The sequence below is a fragment of the Taurulus bubalis genome (assembly GCF_910589615.1).
Source record: "Taurulus bubalis genome assembly, chromosome: 3".
Taxonomy (NCBI): Eukaryota; Metazoa; Chordata; class Actinopteri; order Perciformes; family Cottidae; genus Taurulus; species Taurulus bubalis.
In genome coordinates, this window is record NC_136591.1 from 5,474,553 (window position 1) to 5,501,610 (window position 27,058).

A 27,058-nucleotide genomic window follows, 5' to 3' on the forward strand; every position below is an offset into this window, starting at 1 on the left:
TTTCATCATCTCTGTACATTTCTGTATGTAATCCCCAAATCTAGTTCTGCAATACTTCACATTCAACAACAAAAACACAGGAGACATTTTTAATGTACATTTACAGTTATTATTGTTAGTCAAGAATAAAGATACTTCTTGTGTTGACGTTCTATAGATTTGAATCACATGGATCTTTGCATCAAAGAGCAAATATTGATTTCTTTTTAATTTCAGCAGGTTTTTCACAGTCAATTGGGATCAGAGCATTACATTCATATCTGTTTGTATTAGGCAAATATAGAGGCCTGGTCATCAGTTAAGGTTTATTAAAAGGTTTTAAACATTTTAATATCAAATGAAACCAGGAGGTTTTTAAGTTATAAAATATTAAAGAAAACAATTGTTCTGAGTGAGCTGAAGCCAAACATGGACAAAATACCTAATAGCATTTGCTCAATGCTTTCAAAAGAGAAACTAACTAGAAGGCCAAAAACATCTGCTGAGCACACTCCTCTGATTGTGTACATGGGTTTTGTAACAGCGCCGGGTTGGAAAGTAAACCCAGTCCTGGTTATCAGCAATGTCAATAAGAGGTTTTGTAATATATCCCTCATGATTAGGGCTGGGTATCATGACTAAAATGACAGTAACAGTACCCTTAAAGTGATAACGATACCAATACAGTACTTAATTTAATACCTTCAGCAGTCAGTTGTGTAAAATTCACCATCAACCATTCCTCCAAATTTACAAATACATCTTTAAAAGTGTTCAAATTCTTAAAAATACTTATACAAAAATAACTGTACAATGAAGTATTATTTGGGTAGTGTAATTTAGCTAGCCTTTGAAACCTTTTGGTGGCATCTCAGCACGCTGAACAGCCAACTCCACCTCACAGACTGTTGTAGCTGCTGCTGCAGCAGCAGCCGGCCAATCACATTGAACGCTTTTTTTTCTACATCTTCAGTACAAAAAGAAATTTATGTTTTATGTTAAGTTTCGATACCACTTGGTACTGTGTTATTACAGTAGATACCTTTTTTAAAAAGGTATGAAGTACTCAGCCCTAGTCATGGGGCTGAATAGCTAAAGATATTCATCATACTTGGAAGGTTAACGCCCTCGACTTTGTGAAACATCCAGTTATCTCAACAGTGATACAAAAAAATATCATAGTCAGCAGTTTTTTCCACTATGTTAGTAAAAAAAAAAAAAAGGTTATGCACTTTTTGGTAGTGAATGCTGTAAACAAGTCTATTTTATTTCCCATCAATATTGTGGCTGTTTGGGCAGTAGATCCACTCAGTTTCTCATACAATCTCAATGCACAGAGATTGAAAACCAAGTCTGTTTCAGTCCGTTTTCCCCGGCTCCTTGTTGAATCTGATTAATCATTGGGAGTTCTTTGTGGGCAGCGAGCAATGAGGGGTTTAATTGCAAACAGTGGCTGTGCACACTACGGTTGATCCCATCCAACGGTGACCACAGATGCTCTTGCTCAACAATCAGGCTCCCAGGTTTGCGCCACAGGGTCCGAGCATGAATGAGCAACAGAAAAACTAAGACGCAGGAATCCATTTGTATTCTCTGCAGCCCTCCTCAGTACGTGGCGTCCACTGCGTTGATGTTGCTGTCCAGCTGGTGTCTGAAAGACAGCCTGGCCTTGGTGGAGAAATAGATCTGGGAGCCCCGACTCAGGCCTCCTGCTCCTTCGCTGTCGCTGCCACAGGATGTGGTGGAGCACAGACGGGGCTTCATCTCCTCAATGGGAACTGAGAGGTGGAAGATGGAGTGGGGCGTTATGAGGACGTACGATTATGATATGGCTGTTTAATTGGTCTACACTTGAGTTTATTGGAGTGTAGCTGCTCCTCACCTGCCGCTGGGGGGCTCTGTCTGCTCTTGCAGCGCTCTTTACAGCGCCTGTAGAAGGGAAAACACTGCAGCATCTTCACACCCATGGCAGAGATGTCTGTAGAGAGAGGGGAGTGAACAGAGACATACATTTAAGAGAAGCAGTCTAAAAACTAAACCTAGAAGTATAGGCTTCTGAGACAAAGCGGACGTTAACCCATCTGAAAATGCAAGTGAGAAACTGTCTCAAATTGGTAAACTAAATGTTTTGCACTTCTCATAGCTTCATTTAAGCTCCTCGTCTCATCACCAGGTCAGTTTAATGGAATTATGATCCGGCACTTCAGCGACATGATATCCTAACGTAAGCTGCAATGTAACTGAACAGCACCCCGTGTCCTGGCAACCACCAGTCAGTCAGTCAGTATTTACCTCGTCAACGCCGCCTAATCCTGGAACAGGACGTCAATGGGCTACGGCAGCCAGACGCATATTAAGCTCCCTCCTGGCAACCAGACAGATTACATAGAGGTCGGTTGATATATGCCAGTTATGGCTAACAGACAGATCCCAGCTGAAGCTATTGTTTTTATTTTTAAGAACTCTAGAACTTTGTTTTTTTTAACTTTTTCCTCCCAGCAAGCAATTGTGCTTTCCAATGACGGGTTACTAGACCTAGAGGCTGGAGCTGATCTTAATATACACCCAATTGTTGATCTCACGCTGCAGGTAACTGATTCATTGACCAACAGGGATGTCAGATTCAGTTTCCCAGAGGATTGTCCCTCTATCTGTGGCACCACTGAATGATAAGATAAAGCCAGGGCCACACGCCAGCGCTGAGCTGTATTTACTGAGAGCGCAGGAGAAAAAAGAAAAAAGGTATTTATTTTAGTCTAATCGGGTTAGGAAATGGGTCAGGTGAAATGGAGCACAGGGAGGTGATGGTTCTCGAAAGTTCAAAACAAACAACCACAGAGACTCAAAATAACCATGGAGAGATACAAAGCAACAACAAAAAAGACGCAAAATAAGAAAACAGAAGACTCAAATCGGCCACAAAGCCATGCAAAAAACTATTAGAAAAAAACAGGAGATGAAAAAAAATAATAATACCCCAAACTAAGTGATACCAAAAGGACTCTTTGCAAGAATTGTAAAGAAATGCGAAATGGTTTATAAAAAGACTTAAATAAACCACCAGGAGATGCAAAACAACGAGAAGGAAAAACTATTGCAAAAAAACTAATCAACCAGTAAGAGACACTAAGACGAGCATAAAGAGATGCGAAACAACTACAAAACAGCTTAAAATGACCACAAAGAGTTTGAAAAGACACAAAAACGTCTGAAAAGAAATGCCTAGTTAAGTCTAAGAAACCCCACTTTTGTGATAAAGCACTAAACCCCATTATTCACAGATAAGAAGTAAAACAGAAAACTGTGATTGCACCATAAAGGAGAACGGTTTGTCAGACATCTTTTCCTTTTTTTCCCCTTGTTTACTGCGGATTCCTCGTGCTGCTTGACTCAGAGGCGGTTTCGTGGAGACGTGACAGCTCACACATACGCACACACAGAGCTGCTGTAGCAGCTTACAGACAGGCTGCAGTAGAGGATTTTGGTAAATAAGTGACAAACTTTAATTTAACAGTCTCTCTTTTGGATGAATTCACACAGAAAAGGCTACTTTTTTCCCCTCCTCCATTTCCTCCCCATCTAATGCACCTCCCTTACAATTTTCTCTCAGGTGTGGCAGTGAAATCCTATCCCATTTTACAGACACAGTGAATCCATTATGCTTAGTTCAATGTAGAGGTTCTGCCTGTGAAATGAGAACTCGCAGTATAGCTCACATTGTGAAGAAAAGAGAAAACAATGCGTTTCCCTAGTTTCATTATAGTTTCCTCCTACAATCATGCAATAGTCTTTGAGAATTAACAATATAGCAAGCGAGCAAAGCAGTACCACACACACACAAACAATATTAAAGGACCTGGTCAGTGGTGAGGAATTTTGGGCCCAGATCATGATTGGCTGTGGGGGTCTGGCAGCAGCTTAGGAGCCCGGAGGAGAAAAACAACCTCATATGGCAAACTCACTCGTACACGCCCATACTCAGAAAAAGCACAGAGACACATTGACCATGGAGAGGAGGGGGAGAAAATACAAAGGAGGTTGGTCAAGAATGAAGAGTGAGAAAAGAAGTAGAAAAAGTATGAAGGTGTGCCTTGAACTGCTTTCTTTCTCTGGAGGCTCCAGCCTGCAGGCAGCTGATGTGAGCAACGTGCATAACCTGAGTAATGGGGTTTTCAGTGGCTCAATCAGTGGGAACTCACGGATGGAGCTGGAATCCTTCCAGAGAAACAGTTTGAGCTTTTCATATTTTTGAGTGCATGTGTGCGCTTGCAGGGTAGATCTGTGGGAGAGTTAAACGGCTTGAGCGCGTTTGCTGAGCACGATCCCTTTTATTCTCCATTTTTAAAAACATCAGTCAGACTTTTCTCTCTTCAATCAACCAAAACAGACCACACTTAGCTTCTTATTGGCTTTGTAAACAATGTTAAAGCAAGCAGCAGAGCACATATGCTTACAGTAATGGGATAACAATCTTCCCACAGCTCCACATTTCCCCTGAGCAACCCCCTTCTCCAGTCAGTCTCTGGGGTTTCATTAAGAAGAAAAAAAAAGCAGTCTTGTGTCACAGCCACAAAGCCTCACACAGGCCTGCCAGGCTGGATGACGCACACACTGCTCTGTGTATGTATACCTGTGTGTGTGTGTGTGTGTGTGTGTGTGTGTGTGTGTGTGTGTGTGTGTGTGTGTGTGTGTGTGTGTGTGTGTCCATTAATAGCAGCATACAATCCGCTTTCATTAATATTCATCACAGCCAGTGGATAAAGCCGTGTTTAAGGTGTTTCTATAAAGCTCAGACCAGAACATTACTCAAATACACTTATTAAGGTACATGTACTTCCATTTTATGCTACTTTATACTATTACTTCAGGGACAAATGTTCTATTTGTTTACAATTATTTGACAGTTCTAGGTACTTTACTGATGAAACTGTTACAAACAAAACATGTTTAAATGTGTTATTCTATATTAAACCCAATACAAAGTAGTTCAAATTAGCTCCACCGAATACAGAATTAGCATGCATTAATATAATAATTAACACTATAAAAAGGAGAAAGCTTTGAATGCAAAACTTTTAGGGACTGCATGAAAGTTACTGTAGTGAGGTATATATTATTTACTTTGTAAACATTGCCATGTTTATTTCATGATTTCTTTGAACCTTCCTAAAAGAATTGGTATAGGAACCTTAATACCTTTATGGAACTGCTATTGTGTGCACATTAATTAAACCCTGATACAGAGACCGTACCGTTTACAGAAAGTTATTTTTGGGTGTCATTTTTTGTTATTAAATATAAGGCTGGAAAAAATATAAATGAAGGAAGGAAAATATTAAATTACAATATCCTCCCCCCTCTATTAACTTTGGGACAGTCCCTAACCTGTGGAATAAAAACAACCACTAGTTGTGTCATGTTTGTCTAATGTCAACACACCTTCAGTTTACAATTTCACATGCTAATTTCAGATGCGCGTGCAGGAGGTGGAGGCCTCTGCGCGCGTGCGGCTGGAAGGAGGAATGAAAAACTGCGCCAGACAGGCCAATCAAACTCTTAAAGACCTGCTTAGGTTCATATTTTAAATGTCACATGTGGAAACTGTCAAATTTAAAAAAGGTGAAGTAAAGCCTGCAGACGATACTTTTTTTTAAAGGGTTAAATTAACTAAATCCGGCTCAATTAGGGATGCCAATTAGACTTGCAGAGTGGACAGTTAAAGAGGACAGTAGGTGGCGCATTCAGGCGCGCAGAATAAAGTTTGTTTTCAGAAACACTGGCACTCAAAATGCTTCTTGACGAACAGGAGCCCTCCTCCACCGACACACCTCCTGCCGCGCAGAGACGCGCAGGACGAGTATATGCATCCAGCGTATAAACACCTTTTCATTTCAGGTTTAAATGAGATAAATGGCTTTATTTGTATTTTTGAAATGACCCACCTGGTGAGATAAACTTGCAGACGCGAAGACGGCCAGTGGACGGTGGATAATTTAGAGGATTCCCGACACGGCTGTCTTCACTTCATCTGCGTTTTCTTGTTTTCCTCCCTCGTTAAAAATGTGTGTCCTCGGAGCGCAACCCGCTACTGTTGCGTCCCTGTTGGCTGGGTGGAAAGGTTCCGTGGCGCGGCGCAACTGAACTTTAAATAGCTAATCCTCGGAACATGGTAAGTGAGAGGAGGACACGCCTGCTTTTTTCGCTCCCTCCCTACGAGCTCCCCGACTCTCCTTTCCTCGTTTGCTTCCTCTCACCCATCATCCCACGTAACCCACGTAACACACACACACACACACGCACACGCACGCGCGCGCGCTTCCTCCAGCATGCCTGCTTGTGTTTTGCCTCTACCTCGTTCACATATTTGTTGATACAGATAACACAAAATGTTGATCAGAAATAGCTTAGACGTATAAATAGCCACTCCTCGAGTCAGGAAGGATGAAGTCACGCGTGATAACCGGACAAAATGCCTCACTTAGATCACTATTCAAGGTGATTTGAACTTCTAACCTCTATAATCAACAACAATGTGTAATCACATGTTATCAAAATGATTTGTAATACTTGCTTTTAAAGTGTATTAATCATTGATGACGTTATTTTCACCTGATCCATATACTGACCCCTTATAGCCCTATAGAGAGGTCAGAGGTCACTATCACCAGACTTTGTCCCTGGGGATGGTATTGTTTTTTATTTGTTTTTTATTTATTTGCTGTTTTTTTATTTGACTTGAAGTGATAAGAGGTGACAAGAGGTGACTTTTTTTTACAATTATTGTGATTATTATTATTGGAATATGCCATTGCAAAATGACATGTCTATATATGTAATTTAGTTTTTATACTTATTTATAAAACATGCAGCTATGAGACCGCAGTGTTTGAGCATTGAAGACAGGGAGACCTTTAGCTGTGGAGGAAATCCCTGCCTACTGTTAAAGTGAGAGGGTTTTGGTCTGAGGAGGATCAACAAACAGCAGACAACCCTCAAAATCCCATTCATGGATTACACAGCAATTTTTTAATGAAATAGATTTATTCTCACTGCAAACGTACCTTCACTTCACAGAATGGAAATCTAATATCTGAATCAACACTTGGATATAATCACATGTGTCTTGGCTCGTGTCCACCAGGTTTCATGGAAACTTGCTAAATGTTTTTGAGAAATAGTGAGAGCCAAAAAAAGTAACAAAAGGGGTAAACATAACATTCTCGTTAGAAGTAAATTATGCTTTCAAGGAATAAAGGTGTGGCCACATGTAGCTTTCTCCAGCACCTATCCAGCACAAGAGAGTCGTGTATAGCCTGCTGGCTGATAGGATTCTATGCATAGTACATGCAAACAATTGACTGAACCTTAAAATGTTCTAAATGTCATCAAACTATGCTGAAGTTGCACCCATAGCCAGAGCTTGTAGTGACCTCCATGTTTGTGGGCTGGAAACTTAAGCACAGGAGGCAAAAACCTGGATGATAAATAACAATTTGACTTTTCTGAACAAGTAGATTCCCACATAACCGTCTCTGTAAAGACGGATAGATAGAAAGTCAGAGAAGAGTTCTTGGTCCACTGGATGGTTTATTGCTGCTTGTTAGCTTCCTGGACCGGGTTTAGGGTTCATTTAGGGCAGCTCACTGGTTGGATGGTTTTCGTCAGAGTGGAAATTTACCCAGATGAGCTCTCAGAGTGAGTCTGCGCCGGCTGGTTAGAAATCACCCTGGAAACAGTCTGTGAAGCAGCGGGCGCATTTCTGAAGCGGATTCTGTTCTGTGACCAAGGAGAACAGTCATTTTTCACATCTTTTCATTGGAGATGAACATACAAAGTAATGTAATCTGATCAGGTTGAAAGCTTGCACAGCTTGTCCTATTGCATGCACCTTTGAATAGTTATTCGAGGCAATTATTTATATTGAATAATAATTCCTTATAATTGTGCCTTGTTTGGTGTCCATAGGCCAAAAGCATCTAACCAAGACTTTGTATAAACCAAAACCACACAGATACAAGGATTTTCTATTTCAACATACACTGTAAGTGCCTTTTAGTGACCCGTGTGCCAAACTGCAAGTGATAGTATAAACTAGGCTGCAAGGGGGAACACAAGCTAGATTTGTTATTTGGACTGAAATTGACAGATGTACTGAAGCAGATCTTAAACAGTCTGTCAGTGTTATTTTTCCAACTGTTGCACGTTTCATGGCAGCTCCAAAATCTCCCCCCACGCGGTGAGAGACATGCATGTGCTCGTTCACATGTACGAATTTACACCTGCGGATGTGGGTGAAGGACATCATAGTTTGGTGGGACATTGTCTCTAATTTCAAATCCAATCTGCGGATGATTGACAGCAGAGCAGCAGACTTGGACTCGAGCAGCTGAGATAAGATAAGATAAGAGATAAGATAAGATATTCCTTTATTAGTCCCGCAGTGGGGAAATTGCAGGATTACAGCAGCAGACAGGTAAAGTGCACACAAGAGACACATAGTAAAATAAAATAAAAAACAAGTAATATGAATAAACAGTAGAACAGTAATAAAAAAACAGTAAATAATCTAAAGCAGAGTTGTAGCTTGGATTTAAACATAAAACAAGATTAATTTAATCCGACTATTGACAGTGATGAATATTGTTGCAATTAGGATTTTAGTTTTAATCCCGTTTCAGAGTGATTAAAATGTCAACTTCAACCTATATATGTACATATATGTATATGTACATATATAGGTTGAAGTATACATACGTGTATATATATATATATATATATATATATATATATATATATATATATATATATATACACGTATGTATATTTTTTTCTATATTTCAAATTAATTATCTGATTTAATTGATAATAATAATTTAGGATAGGAATAAATAAGCATTTTTTGCTTCTACCTATACCTTATCAGTCTTTCTGTTTTGTATATTATATAGAATATTGTATTGTATTGAAATGATTGACTGAATAAAACACACAAACAAACAAAACCTCACAGATGAACATTTCATAAACGGAAAAACTGGGAATTACAAAAGCATGTTGAACAACAGCCCAACTTTTTTGTGCAGCAGATTCCAAACTTGCACTGAGGTTCCTGTAACGCTGTCACAGAGAGTCAAGCGGTCCCTCTGCGGTATTCCTCCCCTTGTATGGTGACAAGTACCAGTGTGCCAGTGGCCCGAGTATGATTATGAGGCAACACAGTGACTTCCTGTGAGCAGGAGGCTCCGATATCAGGAGCTCAACCACTCCCACTGTCCCATTGGCCTCAAGTGCCATCATGAGATCAGCTAGGGGACACTCTGGATGGCGAGTGGAAAGCGATATTGTCATTATACTGACATCATCCTGTGTGAATTTTTTGCCCCTTTTGGTAATTGAATCCCTCGCTGCCCCTGCTCTACTGTCCGAGAGACGGGAATAGCAGCACTGCCGACGTGCAGACGGAAACAGATCGAACGAGAGACGTGTGAGGGTCAAAAGTAGCCCATTCATAATCTAAAATTACTCTGAGGGACAAGACACATGTAGTAAAGTCTCACAAATAGAGGTATTCACCTGAAGTGCCACAACTTGTGCTGAAGTAATTGAGTAAAGAAGGTTTCTTATTCATGAGACAATTATTAAAATGACCCGTTTAACCTTTACAGGTCTTCAACAGTGTTTGAGCAGGAGAATATATATCACTTTGACCTTTTGATACATTCTTCGAATGAGGATGATGATGTTGAGTCCCATTCAAAAAGTACCTTCAGACAAACAGAGCCACTGTGATGCCATGTTTGTAAATTGCAACATTTCCTTGTAAAGTCTCGCGAAGGAACAAAGGTTTCTCTAACTTCATGTACAGTCACTTTGATGTTGTTGGCTATTAAATAAAAGCAGATATGATCTTATTAAACATTTCACGACCCTTCACATTCATATGTTGATGCATCATAGGGTCTAGACTCCCAGGTTGAAAACTCTTGGTTTAATTCATTTGAGAGTTAAGGATGATCTTACATTGAATGAGAAAGATTTATGAGTGCAGTGTGCAGGAGTTTATAAGATTCTGTGTGTTTATGGCCTCAGATGGCTTGCTAATTCGATTTTAAATTTCTTCCGAGTCTCTGATACAACTACATTAATAACAGCTTAATCTTGCAGTGATTTAAAAAAATGTTTTTTTTAATCTATTTGGTTCATATCTTGCTGACAAAATATATACGCAGGACCTAAAATCTCTAGCCACCCAATAACTCTTCTGCCCTGATATCAAAAGTATTTAAAGATGAGGCGATTAAATTGAAAACAAACAAAAATCAAGTCATTGTGGACTCAAACCAGTCTGCTCCTCCCACAGTGTGAGTGTTTTCTGGTCCCCAGCCCAACTCCCTGTTTCTGGCTCCCTCCTCCCTCACAGGTCCAGACATTCCCACACCCATGTTGTTGGTTTTCTGTTGATGCTGGCATGCCTCAGTGGAGCCGGGACCGGGACTGACTGGCGGCGGTTGGTCATGGCTGGTTCCAGCCTCCTTTTATTCTCCTTCTGTACATTATGTCACGCTTCTTTCCCATGCAATGTTTATTTTTACAGTTATTGTTCCCAGGGAGTACATCAATCCCGAAGTGTGCGGGCGAAATGGCCTAATGGTTGTAGCCTAAATGCCATGTAGATCAGCTGATAATGCTGCAAGCAGTTAACGGACAAGTTGAGGGCAAAGGTCAGACTGGCTTTGCTTTCGCAACTGAAGAAAGTCACATTTTATGTCTGGCTTGCAAAGAAAAAGATGCAATGCCTTCACAAAAAGAAAACACGTGATTTCAGCTGTTTTTTCATTTTAATTAGTTTTAGAAATTGACAGTAATTTGATTATTTACAGTTCTTACTTCATCGAGACATTCTTTGTGCACGAGTTGATTTAACCTGCTGGACTTAAACCTCTCAGCTCCACACAGAGCAAAGCTCACACATTTGGTGCACTACTTCTCCTCACGTCTAGCCTTTATGCTGCCGTTTAAGCAAAACAAAGAAAAAGTGACACAATGTCTTGTTGGTAATGTGCGGTCCAAGTGTAAAATATCACGTTTCAGTGTTATATGATGATATAGTGCCAGAAACACAGACAGGTGCTGTCAGCATCTTTAAGCAATTGTTACCTGAGCAGAACTTACAGCCGGTTCAACTCAAATTATGACCTGATAAAGAAGCTCCACCTTCATACTTTTCAGGCTTTTTTTCTGTAAAATATGATTTTCATTTGGCTGAATACCAGTGCAGAGTGGTGATAATTTAAGTCAAGTCAATGTATTGATACATCACATATAAAACACCAATATTCTTTTACAGGGATGTTAAAGTCAAGTTAAGTAAAAATGTAGCTTTTATTTCAAATGTATTGATTTTGGACCAAGGTGTAAATAAGCTTGCAAACTTGCTGAATGTGCCTGACTGTATACTTTGTGGCTCTGCTTAGGTCATTCTTACTGTGGCGGGATAATTATTGGGTGGTGGACTCTGCTGAGTTATCACTTACGTACATGTGTGAGTCTTGCCAGCATGACTGTTGCTTTTAAATGAGGCTGTGGTTGTTGTGCTGAGGAGATTTCAACAGATGAGAAAAGGGAAACAAGAGCACCATAGAAATGTTAGTTCAACTAAAAGTGTTTTTCTTATCTTACTGGCCAGTTCTGCTTCATGTCCCCCTGTTTTTTTCCTGTCTATCTCCTTTTTGTTTTGTCAGTGAAGCCTGAAAAGCAAGGAGGAGGGGCTACATTTTGGGTACATTTCTAGATAATGGCCTCGCCACAGGGTCTTAACAAGTGCACAAGGCGGATGTAACAGAAGAATTTAGTGCTTGAATAACCGTCTTTTTGGCCTGTTGTCATTCCCTGTTGAGGAACCTCTCTCTTTCTCTCAAATCTCCCTCAGTGCATCACATCAGTATTAGTCCACTGCGTCATTAAACAGCACTTTATTTTCTTCTCTGGATTCTTCAAGTGGCTACGGTTTGCATGAGAAGTGGCTGAGAACGGGCCCCCTTCCTGTTTTCCTTCCTTTGTCCCACCATTCTTTTATTCCAAATTCTTCTCACTTATGCTCCTTCCTCGCTTTGTGCTGTGCATTATATAAGAGAGCTGCTCAACACCAGCCAATCAGTTAAGATGGTCACTGTGTTGGGCACAGCACTTATTTCCACAGCTCCACAATTTCCCTCTTGTGGACAGGAACTTGAAATTTGCGAGAAATTGTATGGGTAGGAAGCCAAAGTACACAGGAAAGCTGACAGGCGTAATTGTTATTCACCTGGCTGCACACAGACACATCATCTCTTTTATCTGCACTGCCATGGAGACATGGCTTTAGCTTTGAGTTGATTGGTGTCTATATTTACCTCTGTGCAGCTCTGCAACAGGCTTTTAACTTAAAAGTTAGGTAACAATTACCACGAAGCAGCTCCATGACAGCGGAAGATTATGAGCTTAACCTGCAACTACAGTATGCTAAAACACTGTGTACTGTTTAGGCAGCTGCAGTGTTCACAATGTCCACAGGGGGCATTCTGACCTTTGACCTTGTCTCAGCGCACAATAATCCTGTTAGATCTGGCTGTCTGGCGATGTGGGCACAGCATGAGGTGAGTAATTGACAGAGTGAGTCTGTAGAAGTTTTTCAACTGGATAGTCAGAGTTATAGAGTCACATAGTTGGTGCACAGGTTTATCTATTCATCAGTGTGTTTTTTTGGGGGGGAAACAAAGAAGCAAAGCTCAAATGCAAACGGATCTGGAAAATACGTTTTTTAATGTTGATATTCCCAGATAACTGATATATCCTGTGTCACATTCACCTGATATGCAGTACAACCCAAGTAGAGGCACATTTAACAAAGGCAAATCATTATTTACAGTTAGTCTTTGATGAATACAGTCTATGTTCCACGTGGAGTCTTCAGATCAGAAATGACTGTAAATTATTTTGATGACCAATTCAACCAAAAATAGGTGAGGCAATTCACATAAACCACCAGCTAAAATACAATTCAAACAAAATGGAGTAAGGCTTTGATATAATTAAAATAGCCATAAGACACAGATTTGGTGTGAGACAAGAGTCACAAAAAAAAACTAACTTGTTTCATCTCAAAGTGTTAAATGCAGAAATGCATCCTGGGCGTTGTGACAGTGGGTACAACCAGGCCATCTTCTTCACTTTCACAATCCACCTTCATCCTGCAAAGCACAGAAGTCACATGTTTAGTTCATGTTTGGGAGAGGAAGCTAGCTTTGAGATGACTGACGGAGCTGTTAATAAATGTGAGCACCGTGTTAATGTGTAGATATTTGTTGTTGTGTCGGCATTCCCTGAGAAATGTTACGAATATAGTGCAAACAGGTTTGTGTTTGTGAGTACAAATGCCAGTGAGCAAAAACATTCATTATATGTTCAACCATGTTCTAAATCTGAGTTTAATGCTCAACCTGTGTAGATATTTCTGTTCAAAGGTACACGTGCAAAATTATAAATGATCTTTGACTTTTTCCAGTGTTCCTGTCAAGCTGCCAGTTTACTTATTGTTTATTTTTAGTGAACCTTTCAACTATTTTACCTTGAAAGGGCTAGATCAGACTTGCCAAGAGTTTCATGAGTAGGTTAGCTTAGCGCAAAGCATGGGGGAAAACCTAACCTGGCTTTATTATAAAAGAAAATCCAATTCCTTTAAAAGAAAAGTTCCCTATTTTGGGAAATACGCTGATTCCCTGTCTTGATTGATACCACTCTTGTGTTTGTGAGAATCATTTTAAATCTAAACTTAGCTTAGCACAAATACTGTAAATAAGAGGAAACAGCTGGTCTGGCTCTGTCCAAAGCAAACAAAATACACTGACTACTAGCACTGCTAACGCTCAGTGATAAGCAGTTTTACCTTCTTTTACGCTCCATACTAAATTATAAAACATCACACTTTATGAACACAGGATCAAAACTACAACACATTTTCTCTTTCCTGTTTTCCATCAGTGGCAGACCTGATAGAGATCCAGAACTGCAATCAAAACACCACTTATTCATTCAGCGAACCACTAAGAGTAGCTGTCTAACGCCCAGCTGTCTAATCTGATAAAATAGTTTCACATTTTATTGCTTCCCCCCATTCTGGCCACTCCAAATCCTCTGTGTCGCTTTCATGACCTCCTGAATTTTTAAATAATGTTCAACCGTCATTCTGTCATTACAAAGATGTGTATGCATCCTCTCCTGACTCAGTGTATTTGTTTTTATGTTTGCAGTTTCAGGACTTGTTCACCTACATCTTTGCTTTCGCGACAGTCCCCACAGATGCATCCCAAGCAGCCGTTGACCACCTGGAGGCCGCAGAGCACCAGCTGCACCACCCCCACGGCCAGCAGTATGGAGAACAGAACCACGTGCCACATCACCGCGTTGACAGGATACTCACAGACTGTCCACAGGGTCTGGTTTACAAGGTAGCTGGCATTGCCACTGTGAGGGAGAAGAGCAGTAGAGCGTAAGCAATGAGACACACACACAGCATTAATTAAAATATGTGTGAGGCAGGCCGAGTTTGGGGTGCAGGAGAAAAATAGTGTGATGACTGAGTTGAGGAAAAATGTGTCCGTGAGAAGGTCAATGGAACAAGTGAGGAGTGGAGAAAGACAGCTCATGGAAAATAAAAAGGGAGGAATTAGGAGAGAAGTTCTTGTCGAACTATGAATGGTTTTGTTGGAGAAAGGTGGTTACAAAATGATTAACTGATCGTAAACATGCTGACCAGCACCTCTAAATCTCACTGATTAACATGCTGTTCCTTATTTGTGCAGAGGATGTATTATGATGGGCATTTGCTACTTTGGACTGAACAAGGCTAGTTGTTTCCCTCTGTTTTCAGTCTTTATGCTAAGCTAAGCTAACCCGCTACAAACATCTACAATAAGATGTTTAAAAGAGAGATTGTTTTGTCGCATTATGGATATTTTAAGGAGAAAGAAGTCCAATATTATACAAACTGATAACACGGATATATATGCTACTAACCAACCAATTATCATCTATTCATCTGAAATATTCAGATTGCTTGTTTGGCCAGACTAACAGCTCAAAACGTAAATACATTTCATTTGCAATTATATGAATTTGAAGAAAGCAGAAAATCCTCACATTTAAGAAGCTGAGACATGTAAATTGTTTGGTATCCTCAACTTTCTGTAGAACGATAAGTCTGTTAATTGACAAATCATTTTTGTCCAGTTGGAAATATTAGAATACTAACGCTAATGCTGGTTCATGGTGTACTGTGAAACAAACAGTTAAAAGCAGAACCTCACGTGAAAAAACAGAAATGGCAACAACAAAAAAGGGTAATTGAGGTTTGCTGACGGAAGGACAATCTGAGGCTAAACATTAATATACCACCATGCATTGTTGGTTCCCTCCCTTTAAACACTGGTGCCCTTTAAATTGCTGACGTCTTAGACAGCAATAGCCTACATATTAACAACATGCTCATATTTATTAACAATTGTCCCGGTCACCTGATGAGTCTCTATCAGTTGACTCAGTTTTACCTGCCGAAGCTCGTAAAATACGTCAGTGGTGCTAGTCGTGTTATCTTTGCAACGTTGTCGCGAGGAGCCAAATATATAAACATATGGACCCGTACTTGTACTTGTATATGGACCCGTACTTGTATAGCGCTTTTCTAGTCTTCCGACCCCTCAAAGCGCTTTAACACTACATGACATCATTCACCCATTCATACACTGATGAGAGGAGCTACCATGCAAGGTGCCACATCAGATTGTCAACCATTCATACACCGTATAGGCGCAGCTACGGGAGCAATTTAGGGTTAAGTGTCTTGCTCAAGGACACATCGACATGGGCTAGCGGAGCCGGGGATTGAACCACCGATCTGATTGAAGGACGACCCTGCTCACCACTGAGCCACAGTCTCTCTCAGTCTATATGTATAGTATAAATATACTAGATTGACTGATCTTTAACTGAAAAAGTCAAGAACCCTGCCTATTTGTTTGCTGACCATGGCCAATTATCAAGATAAAAATATTTGTTTGAAAGTTTCACATTATTGTTTTTCACATTTGACAAGAAGACTATAAAAAGAAGAAGGAAGAAGAGTGGTTGCTTAATCTGAATTCGCAGGCTCATAAACAGCACAGAAAGGGATGAGAGTGATGGTCCGGCCTGCCACCTACTGGATTTTAAACAATATTGCATTTTTTATCTTTATAATCAAGAACCGAAACTCCTCCGCTGCACTAAAACAAAGATAATGACAGAAAATATAACTGATGGAAATAGATTCAATGTCTAGAAAACGTCTATTTGAATGTGTGATGATGGGAGGAACACTCACGTGCCAAGGTTTTCAAAGGGGTATTTCCATATGTCACCGGCCACCCGGCACCTGGGTCCGACAGCCAGACCAGCGGAGGCCACACTGGTGCAGTAGATCGCTCCAACCAGGCCAAACGCAGAGGAGAACACAGAGTTCAGCATCTAAAGGAGAGACAGGAACATGTTGGTTATGTGGCATTCGTGAATTACTGGCCCTGATCGCTGGTTTCCTCTACAGGGGGTCGTTTTTAGGGGATTTATTTTCTCTTCTGTCAATTATTCTTGTCTAGAGTGAGCCTTCGTTTTCCTTTAAGTCTGTTAATGTGACCACACAAACACCGTTGACATGATTTATGACGGACACAAACACACTCCCGGTCAGCCTGGTTTGAAGTGGAAAGATTTTATATTTGAATTGAATAAGATGCAGGAGATGTCTATGTTAAACACAATCCAGTGGTGGAAAGAGTAGACTTTTTTAGGATATTTGAAAGGTAAGATGGTAGAGTTTTTTTTTGGCTCACTTAACTCAAAATATCAGTTAATTTAAGAGTATACAAAGAAATACAAGGAATAAACTAGTTTAACGAACTTTCACACTCAACAAAAATTAATATAAAAAATATTTTAAACAACAATGGGGAGTGCAACATTACAATTAAAATACACAAATTAAGATTAGATTACACTACTTTTCTTAACTGAAAATGCCTCTTTAATAAGCGGTCTATAGTTCCTTATAAGTTAATACTTTTCATAGCCCTACTGCCAAAAAGTATTGACTTTGAATAGTGTTTCCCAGTAGTGTGACTATAATCGTGTGATAGCATGATATTGATTATAACATACAGTTAATACATTGTCTTTGACTTCACCCTGGCCATTGCTTCCCCCATCATTGCAGCACTGACGCATGCATGTAAATACTTCAAATGACGATGCTCACCCGGCAGCGGTTGCCACAGCAACCTGTTCCGCAGCAACCCTTGCCCCCGGCCCTGATAGCCGAGCAGCTCGGGCACAGCATCTGAAAAGCGAAGAAAAAAAGAAAACATTCATCAAACATGACATTCATGCACAAGTTGTGTTTAAGTACTTCAAATGCAAGAGTTTCTCCGGAGCATAATGATGATATAGCTCCACATTCACAATGTGTATATGTATATGTGTGTGTCTCTATGCACATTCTCTTATCTCCTAAAGCAAATATTTGTGAAACCTGAATCGAGTTTTATTGAAGGAAACAACTCCAACTTCCTGGTCCCTGTTGCAAACTGTATCCAGGCTATAAAGACGTGTTCTTTCCACATGACTCAAAGGTTTCTCTGTTCCAGTCATGACATGAAATATTTATGGATTATTTATTGACCCTGTCAGTTTTTTAAAACGTTGAGATAATGTTGGTGGAAAGTTGCATAATCAGATATGTTGTGTGTTTGTTTCAGTGGCGACGATGTTTTAATCTACAAGTAAAGTGTATTTTAATATTGGACCTCACAATTATTTATACATATTGGGTGGTTTCATCGGTAACAATTCATATGTTTTGTGTGTAAAGTAATTATATCTGACAGATAAAAGTAGTGTCATCAATTGTAGTGGATTTACAAGGGACATTAAATGGTAATACTGAAGTGCAAATACTGTAAAACTGTACCTGAGTTATTGTACTTTTTTTTTTCAATCTCTTTTAAAGATTCTTAAAGCAAAATCTTGCATATGTTGGGTTTAATTCAACATTTTAAGGTGTCCTTTTCCTCATGCCAGTATTGTATATTTACTGGATGTGGATTTACTGGAACTGAATGTGGGTATCAAATGATTATAGTCCAAGTAGAGGCAAAGGGAAGTCAATTGGGGAAAATAATAAGAAAACTAAATTAAACAAAATAAGTTAAATTATTTTTTAATGAAACAAAGTGACAAAACACCCTCACACTATAAAAAAGATCCCCCAATGTAATAATACACAATAAAAGCCCCATGATATTTTACAGGTTTACACAGAGCCGAGTCAATGACTAGAAAATCCAATAAAACACACAATAAAACATGAAACCTGATTGTGTAAATACACAGATCATAATCCTTTACTCACAAAGAGGCCTCCTCCGATGAGTCCCCCCATGAGCCAGACCTGCAGGGAGATCTGGTCATTATCCAGACTCTCCCCGTTGGGGAAGAACAGCAGCAGGTTGGCGATCATGCAGATGAACGCCGTCGGCAGCAGGATCAGACCCACCAGGCGGGCACACTTCCCCGTACAACACATGGTTTTTACCTTTTTTTGTTTGTTTTCCTCTCTTACTCTCACTTCAAGTATTTTTTCCTCCCAAAGTTGGACGGAAAGCGGACGGAACAAATAAAGGAGGCAAATGAGAAGCTCACCACTGTCCCACTGTGAAAGTCAAACACAGCCGCCGACGGTTATAACAGGAAGGAGAGAGGGAACAAAGGCCAAGTATTGGTGTGGCAATCTGATATCAGACCTGAGTACCTTCTAATGAGGCTCTGAAAAAAATGAAATATTTTAATGCAAGCAAGATTTTTGCCTTAAGAGCCCTTGAAACAGATAAAGAACAAATTACATTAACGCAGTTCATAATTTACATTTTATGTTTATATTTTCTATACATTACATTTATTTGTCAGACATAGTTACATTTCATTCAGAACATATAATGAATTGTTATTGGTGAGATCCACACTACAAATGCCAAGGTGCAACACAGGACAAACATTAACAAAACAAACTGCAGACCACAGAAAGGAGAGGGGTACCTGTGTGTTTAGGGGGCTCGACGGCCTTTGATACCTGCTTGTGATTGTAGAAGTCTGTTTGTTTTATTTATGGCCTACAGCAAACAGATGAGTGGGCTTGGCCTGCAATAAAAGCCAGCCATGCCAATGAAAAGATACAACATCTGACTAACTGAACCAGTGTGTGTGTGTGTGTGTGTGTGTGTGTGTGTGTGTGTGTGTGTGTGTGTGTGTGTGTGTGTGTGTGTGTACATTTAAAGCATGACAGATATAAAAGCTTTGCCACCAAATTAATGTTAAAATGTCTTCTTCTTTGGAAAATGTAGTGATCAGTTTGTCAAGGACCTTATTTTATATATTTTTTTTATTTGAATGTTATTGTATTCTTGTATAATTGCATACATTTAATATGCTGTGGCTATAAATGCAATCTGTGTCAGGTATATCAGGTAAATATCACTTTAAGAATGAGCTGGCCTCTTAAATGAGGAGATTTCTTACACACTATTTGATAAGGTGTATTCAAGAAGTGTATTTACTTCAAGAATTGGTTATTGTCTGATTAATATTGATCTGCACTGCATCTAATCTCTAGGTTATATGCGTGTACTTGACAATTCCTACATTCTGCGAGACATTGCTCTCGCCGTCATCTGTCCACAGGTGTTGTGTATTTCAAGGACTGCACTCAGCAACCTAACATTCGCTATCGCTGCTGCTGATAGCCTCTGTGACCCTCCCATGTGAGGCTTGAAAGCCTGTCTGCTCCGTTTGATAAGCCTGTTTCTTGTGGATTCTGGCAGGTAAGGATGAAACATATCCCAGACTGAAGGTTTTCTCCCAAAAGGAATAACGCATTACAACTAAATGTGTCCCATGTCCCGGCAGGTGATATGTGGGTCTTCTCTGTCTATCAGCCCAACTATGAGCCTGACACTGGTTGTTGTAAACGGTTGATGTAATTATAAAACAAAGATATTGTGTGCACACTGATGGAACTTTACATCGATATTATCATAATTTGTACAGTGGGGGACTTAGTATGAGTGAGTGTGTGTTTTTATGTATTGCTAGAACTAACAATTATTTTCATTAAGGAATATTTTGTCAATTATTTTCTTGATTTTTGTGTTATTTGTTTAATGTATTTGTTTGATATATTTGTCGGTCACTCCCCTGCACATCCCTTTGAACTTCATATTTACATACACATGTCACATTACACATTACACTTAAACACACACTTACAGTACACTTGTTTACAGTACTGTTATCTGTTTGTCTGTGCACTTTATTTTATGTTTTATATTCTATTGTAAATGTATGTTTCTATTGCACTGTGTTGATTGTTGTTGGTTGTTGTTGTGTACGACCCGCCAATACAAATTATTTGTATGTGTAACATACCTAGCAAATAAATGGTTCTGATTCTGATTCTGATTCTGATATGCAATATAAATAATGCCCAGCACAATTTCCAACAGGCAGAGATTATGTTATCAAACTGCTTGTTTTCTCTGATCAACTTAGGTTAATATCACAAAAGAAAGAAAAGCATACAACTTCTAATTAAAAAGCTGGAACAAGGGAATGACATTGATTTTGTGCTTTAAGTGAATACATAAATATACCATTTAGTTACCAATTAGACCTATTCTTCTGTCAATCAATAGTAATTTCAGCAATAGTGTTTAGTTTCCTTCTGAATATGGTTTTGTTATATTTCTTTGCAATAAAGTGTTTTTTCTTTTTTTCTACTTTGTTTTCTACAAATTGCAGTTATTATGTTTGTCTTATTTTAACATGAGTTTTTTTGCAGGAATGCCAGTTTTAAATAAAGGTTATTTGATTTTGGTTGAAGTTCATTCATTTGAACTTTGGTGCATCGTTCGATATCCCCTTTTTCTCGCGAGAAAACTCTGACAAAAGTCGTGTCACACATAATGGGTCGCATCATGACAGTCCGGTCTAGTCCCAAACTGATCGATGACGCTGCGTCCAGCCAGCCTATAAGGTGAAGGAAAACAATGCGCGTGCAGCGGTCACGAACCCCGCTGTTTTTGCTCCCTGTCGACAAACCTGGTCGGTTGAATCTAATTTGATTCATAAACATTAAAATAACTGCTATTCGTTTCCCAGCTGTAAAGGGGACTTAACGTTAGTCCAGCACTGCCGACCAAAAAGCGAACACTCTTCATCTCCAATGGCAGGCAAGTATTCAACACACCTGGTCATTTACACTTGATATATGATTCAGCTCGTCGCACATGTTGTCTCACATGTTGTGGTCTCTGTTATGCTCAGACAAAGTCAAAGAGCTCGTGTCAAAGTGTCTGCAGGCCCGGGACATGGCATACTGTCCGTACAGCCGGTTCCCTGTCGGTGCCGCCATATTAACGGCAGATGGCGCTATAATCACAGGTAACAAGCCGACAGGTGTCTCGTCTACTCTTTCAAGCGCTCCCATCGAAACGAACCAAGAACTGGAAGGGCAGTGGTGGAAAAGAGACTATATGTACATTTACTCAAATACTTAGTTCAATTTTGAGGTACTTGTAGTTAACTTGAATACTTTATTGGATGCTGCTCTATACTTCTAGTTAATTGAATATTGTATTTTTAAATTGTAGTTTTGTTATAAAGTTGTTATTCTGCTCCTTATCTGGTCTGATCTCACAATGGTCTACAATTCTGAGGTGAATTGCATTGTCATTCAGTAAATTACATTAACTACTGCATTAAAAAGCTCCAGCTACACAAACGTATCAGTAATAATAATAATAATAATAATAATAATCATAATAATACTAATACAACAAGACATAATGAGTATGATGCATGATGAGTATTTTTGTTAAACTTTTTAAATCAAGCATACCTTATTCATAAAATATTCTTGAAACTTTTTGAAACTGAAGTTATAAAGTACTTAAAGAAAAGAAGAAGAAAGAGCGGAATAAAGTAAAGGATACACATATTTAAAAAGAAAGGGAATTAAATGTTCAAGTTGATATAATAACAAAAAAGACAAAGAAAACTCAAGGATCTCAACACTTTTCCCCCCGTGTTCTCGGTATGTATGTGTGCTTTCAGGCTGTAATGTGGAGAATGCCTCCTACGGCCTGACAGTGTGTGCTGAGCGGACGGCCGTCCAGCGGGCCGTGGTGGAGGGTCACAGACAGTTCACTGCCATTGCTGTGACATGGTGAGACTGCAAAATAAAGCTTAAGCTGTATTTATAGCTTTATAAGCTTCACAGTTATGTCTCGTCAAATAATGTCAAAGACGGCTTCCACACCTTCAGGATATACTTTTGTAAATAATGTTTGCTAAAAACTAATCTGTTCCATCTTTTTATTAGAAAGCATTTCCTTGAGTCACCTCCTAAAACATGGGGACAATGGAGACTTTCTGTTTAGTCATCATGATATTTAAGATGCAACCGTGGCTGCCTTGGGGGACAGTTTTTGGATGGGGTCTTGTGAGAGCAACTAAATATTGCCAAGTTTATTTTATATTGTTTGAAAAAACGATTAGATACATCATACAAGAAATTACCCATACTGAACTGTGGCAGAATAAGTGACTCATCATTTGGTGATGTCACATCGATCAAACATGGGAGGAACAGATCCAGATATTTTACTAAGTTTGGTTTAGAGTAAGGCAGTTTGTGTAATAGTTTAATTGAAGTAATGTAGAAGTGCTACTAGACATAACTTCCTCTGATACTGCAACAAATATGTAGCACATGTTCGGATGCATTTATCTTTTCCTCTCTTCTACGCAGCGATATCAAAGACCATTTTGTTGGGCCATGCGGAGCATGTCGACAGGTTCTAATGGAGGTGAGGCCTCTATTTTATTAGAAATTAGACAATGCAAAACTTTTCAGCTTACTTTTTACTTTTTTTTTTTATCAATTAAAGATTAAAAAAAAGAATATTAGAATATTTCTTCAAATCAGCTTGTTTCTAGAATTTTCTGTAAACAAATGTCTACTTCCTTAAAATAAAAAAAGACGAATGCAAGTCACTGCACTGCAATCAAGAAAGCTTAATTATGAACCAGGAATACTATCTCCACAGCAGGAGCCACTACATCCCACAAGCATTGTCTTTTTCTTGCTATCATATATCAAATCATATACATTTAACTTATTAACAATGAAAACTCTAGCAAAACTAACTCTTAACTTTGCATCTTTGTTGTGTAAAATGTCAAACATGTATTCTGGCCCGAGGTTATGTCCTCTGTATTTTCTTTTCTTTTTCAGTATTATGGGTGCAGTGACGTTGTTTGACATGCTGCATGTTTTACACTGACTCCAGTAGTTATTCTTTCTTTGTTTTATCATTTGGCAACATTTGGGTCAACAGAAATGCTTAGATAAAGAATGTACTATTTCTCCACTAGAGTCCTGGAGAATAAACTACAAATATAATTAAACAGTTAACACATTTAAACATGAACACGTTTTAAATTTGTTGGTGTCTGAGTGGGATACATAAATGAGTTAGACTCATGATCTCAGCGTTAATATAAATCCTTGCTATGACTCAATTTTCCTGCTGATGCTCTCATTCACTACTGTGCACCCCTCTCTCTCTCTCTCTCTCTCTCTCTCTCTCTCTCTCTCTCTCTCTCTCTCTCTCTCTCTCTCTCTCTCTCTCTGTCTTACAACAGTTTGGATCAGACTGGATCGTATACTTGACCAAGCCGGACGGATCTTACAAAGAAACCAGCCTCAGTGAACTGTTGCCTCAACCCTTTTCTCCATCCCACCTCGCAAAGAACTGATGAAACCTCAGCTGCCTCTTTAGACATCACTCTTTTTTTAGCTGCAGTGTCTCTTTAATTATGTTATAGCAACATTGCAAATTAGGAAACCAATAAAACATGTTTTCCCTTTCAACATGTGTGATTATTATTATTATTTATATAATATTTATATTTAATTTATTATATATTATTATTAGTAGTAGTAGTTGTTGTTCTATTATTATTATTACTTATTAGTATTCACTTATTTATTATGTATTAGTAGTAGTAGTTGTATTATTAATTATATAATATGTATTATTCATTAATTTATTATTTGTTAGTATGTATTTATTATATAGTATTCGTATTATTATTATTATATCATATCAGAGGCTTTACCAGAGAGATCCGTGGAGGACGTCTATCAGTTATATCACGTGATAAAATGGGCGGAGTCGGGATCTGTTTCCGGAAACATGGAGGCGGTTGTCAGCGATGTGGTGGCTCCAGAAGACCTTAAGGTAAGTTTACAAATGATTAAACTTCTTCATCTCATAACACATACATGACAAGCTATGGGCGACACATAAGTGTTGTCAGCTCATTGCTTAATCTCTCGGTAAATGCTGAAACTATCTTAAAAAAACGACGTGTCGGAAGATACTTTGACGCGTCACGTAGCGTTAGCTGGCTAATGCTAACCTAACTATCGTGTTTATGATCAAATCCTGGTCACGGGGACGTCGTTATTTCCGTTTATAGATGTACATGACTCATGCTAGTAACAGTTTGGGACTGTGGTGTACTTCTTCTTTTTTTAGGTTAACTACAGTTGTCTAGTCAGGAAACAATACACACCGAGTGCTAACTCTAAACATCTGCCAAAACAAACACAGTAATATTAGCAAAGCGCGGTGTTTCGGTTTCAATTTAGTTGAATATGACACACAAGTTGAATTTTGTGGTTGCTTCATTTCTGCTTTGTTTTGACAGAAATTTGAGAAGAAGTACAACAATGAGCTGGTGAAGGGCGCCGTCTCCAAAGAAACGAAGTTTGAGTATGCTTGGTGTCTGATCAGGAGTAAATACTCAGTGGATATCAAGAAGGGGATTGTGCTCTTGGAAGGTAACCAAGTTAATGTGCTTTTCTTATCATATTCAAAGCTACATGTAGTAGTGGGGTTTTGGGGCTTATACTGATATTTTAAAGTTTGAGAAATCAAAAATATTGGAGAAGGGTCCTTTTAAACTCTTAAATAATTCAGATATGTACTTAACATATTATTTTGGTCTTTATTGAAAATGGTGAACAGGCAGGATTGCAGTGTGTTTTGAAAAGTAGATGTCAATCAAATGAAATATGAAAAGTAATTATATAAAAGAGTCTATCTAAACATAATAAATAAACAATAGCATATAGTCTGTATACTTTAATTTGTGATTTAAAAATAAAAACAACGTGTATTCTCTTTTTTTGTCATAATGGTTAATCTGTGTTGAACTTTATTTTAACTAGCAAAATAAAGTTTGGAAAGGCATCTTTTTTCATACATGTGAAATTTACCAGCTACAGGTTTACAATTTTGAAAGTTATTATTATATTTGAATGTATTTAGGTATGATTGTTAAATAATATTTGTGTGTGTATATACAGTGATACTGACATATCTGTAATAATCTAAAGTCGTGATAATATTTATTTTGAAAATATAAATGTGTCATTATTATTACTATACAAATAGCTCTTTTATTTTTTTGATTGTTACCAGGAAAATATCAGACAAGGGACCTGTCAGTGTCACTGCTAAATTATGATTGCTGTAGCATTTTATCTTCCAAATGTAACAGTTGGAATCAATTGTTTATTTTGTCCTAGAACTTGTTCAGACGGCATCAAAAGACGACTCCCGGGACTTCTTGTTCTACCTTGCAGTGGCCAACTACAGACTCAAAGTTAGTGCCGTTTTAATGCCATGACTATATAGGCTTTGTTCATCATTTTAATTTGTACATGGAGATTCACATGTTTAGTTTACATGAGGATTGTAGCATTTTAAGAATTTTCAATGCAGCCCTCACATTTGATTACATCATTTAACATATACACACTTCAGAGAGTACTTTATATTTCCTCTCTCCTGTTTCTGCTTCCAGGAATATGAGAAAGCCCTGAAGTACATTCGGACCCTTCTAAAGAACGAACCGGGCAACAAGCAGGCTCAGGAGCTGGAGAAACTCATCGTCAAGGCTTTGAAGAAAGGTACAAGCCGATCTGAGTCGTGACATAATAACAACATATTGTTGGTTATTTCCCCCTGTTGTTTGTCTGTTTAACCCCAATTCACTAATTCACATCTAGATGGCTTGGTGGGCATGGCGATCGTCGGGGGAATCGGTCTGGGCGTGGCCGGTTTGGCAGGCCTCATCGGCTTGGCTGTGTCAAAGGGAGCTGCTAAATCCTAACCTGGACATGGGACGACATGTCTTCACTTTACTGGGCTGACACTGACTCCTCACCTGCATAAATAACAATAAAGTGTGTGGAGAGAGCTTGATGGATGTAACATTTTGATTTTGAAGTTGAGTATGCGCCGCAACACATTAAAGGGTTTGAATATTGCCAGTGAATAACCATTTTTTAACAGGGTTGAGATTCACCTTACATATGACATTACTAAGCGTTCTATTCACCCACCATAGGATTGCACTTTCTCATTATTTGTGTAAATAAATTAGCATGGTCAAATGCAGCTCAGTTTTGTCTTTTTTTTAATTTAGTTTGCACCCCAGCCTGAACTTCCAAAGTTCAAAAATATATTTCTAAAAGTGCAGTTGTGGTTCTGTAACTGTTTGTTTAATTATTTTTGACAGAGAATTGTTAAGGAAGTGTTATTGGTTCAGCTGGAAGTGTAGCTTGTGATGCCAAAAGCAACCGTGTGATTTGTTTGCTGCAGAAGCAGCATGTCATAATGCAGGTAGACGACTGAATGGAGCTGCTGCTGAGGAGGCAACGAGAGGTTTTCTTTTATTTTGAACATTTTTTTTTGTTCCAAATACTACTTTAGATTAAAGGAGGCAAAACTTATTTAAAATTAATATCTCTTGTCATTTAAAATGCATTTACCTGTGCTATGTTGTGTTTTCCATCTTGTTAAATAAAAAGATTTTGAACTGAGAA

The 27,058-nt window shown here is 38.8% G+C and overlaps 4 protein-coding genes across 5 annotated transcripts; 2 read left to right on the plus strand and 2 right to left on the minus strand.

Annotated features, from left to right (window-relative positions):
• Nucleotides 1-100: 100 nt before the first annotated feature.
• Nucleotides 101-6,083, minus strand: LOC306733686 (uncharacterized protein C17orf114). 2 transcript variants are annotated; one of them, XM_079214966.1, is made up of 3 exons: nucleotides 5,922-6,083; nucleotides 1,862-1,957; nucleotides 101-1,757 (listed from the first exon to the last, which is right to left on the minus strand). In XM_079214966.1, exons 2-3 carry the CDS (start codon nucleotides 1,944-1,946, stop codon nucleotides 1,585-1,587), a joined length of 258 nt encoding a protein of 85 aa, XP_079071092.1. In that variant the 5' UTR covers nucleotides 1,947-1,957; nucleotides 5,922-6,083; the 3' UTR covers nucleotides 101-1,584. The 2 variants fall into 2 exon arrangements, with proteins under 2 accessions (XP_079071092.1, XP_079071093.1); XM_079214967.1 differs by lacking the exon at nucleotides 5,922-6,083 and adding an exon at nucleotides 3,836-3,927.
• A 6,988-nt stretch (nucleotides 6,084-13,071) lies between these two features.
• Nucleotides 13,072-18,628, minus strand: tm4sf5 (transmembrane 4 L six family member 5; the record flags this gene model as incomplete). Its single annotated transcript, XM_079215514.1, has 5 exons — nucleotides 13,072-13,208; nucleotides 14,289-14,481; nucleotides 16,376-16,518; nucleotides 17,303-17,383; nucleotides 18,455-18,628. 5 exons carry the CDS (start codon nucleotides 18,626-18,628, stop codon nucleotides 13,191-13,193), a joined length of 609 nt encoding a protein of 202 aa, XP_079071640.1. The 3' UTR covers nucleotides 13,072-13,190.
• A 2,431-nt stretch (nucleotides 18,629-21,059) lies between these two features.
• On the plus strand, nucleotides 21,060-23,916 carry LOC306733897 (cytidine deaminase; the record flags this gene model as incomplete). Its single annotated transcript, XM_079215208.1, has 6 exons — nucleotides 21,060-21,130; nucleotides 21,256-21,326; nucleotides 21,421-21,537; nucleotides 22,210-22,321; nucleotides 22,907-22,964; nucleotides 23,803-23,916. The coding sequence occupies 6 exons, from the start codon at nucleotides 21,060-21,062 to the stop codon at nucleotides 23,914-23,916; spliced, it is 543 nt and encodes a 180-aa protein (XP_079071334.1).
• A 428-nt stretch (nucleotides 23,917-24,344) lies between these two features.
• On the plus strand, nucleotides 24,345-27,058 carry fis1 (fission, mitochondrial 1). Its single transcript, XM_079215056.1, has 5 exons — nucleotides 24,345-24,401; nucleotides 24,874-25,006; nucleotides 25,757-25,833; nucleotides 26,035-26,140; nucleotides 26,240-27,058. Exons 1-5 carry the CDS (start codon nucleotides 24,357-24,359, stop codon nucleotides 26,341-26,343), a joined length of 465 nt encoding a protein of 154 aa, XP_079071182.1. The 5' UTR covers nucleotides 24,345-24,356; the 3' UTR covers nucleotides 26,344-27,058.

Coding starts and splice junctions, on each gene's coding strand:
- LOC306733686 (XM_079214966.1), bottom strand. CDS start 1,946: ATGGGTGTGAAGATGCTGCAGTGTTTTCCCTTCTACAGGCGCTGTAAA. Junction 1,758..1,861: donor ACAGAGCCCCCCAGCGGCAG/GTGAGGAGCAGC, acceptor TCCACCTCTCAG/TTCCCATTGAGGAGATGAAG.
- fis1 (XM_079215056.1), top strand. CDS start 24,357: ATGGAGGCGGTTGTCAGCGATGTGGTGGCTCCAGAAGACCTTAAG. Junction 25,834..26,034: donor TGGCCAACTACAGACTCAAA/GTTAGTGCCGTT, acceptor TTCTGCTTCCAG/GAATATGAGAAAGCCCTGAA. Junction 26,141..26,239: donor CGTCAAGGCTTTGAAGAAAG/GTACAAGCCGAT, acceptor ATTCACATCTAG/ATGGCTTGGTGGGCATGGCG.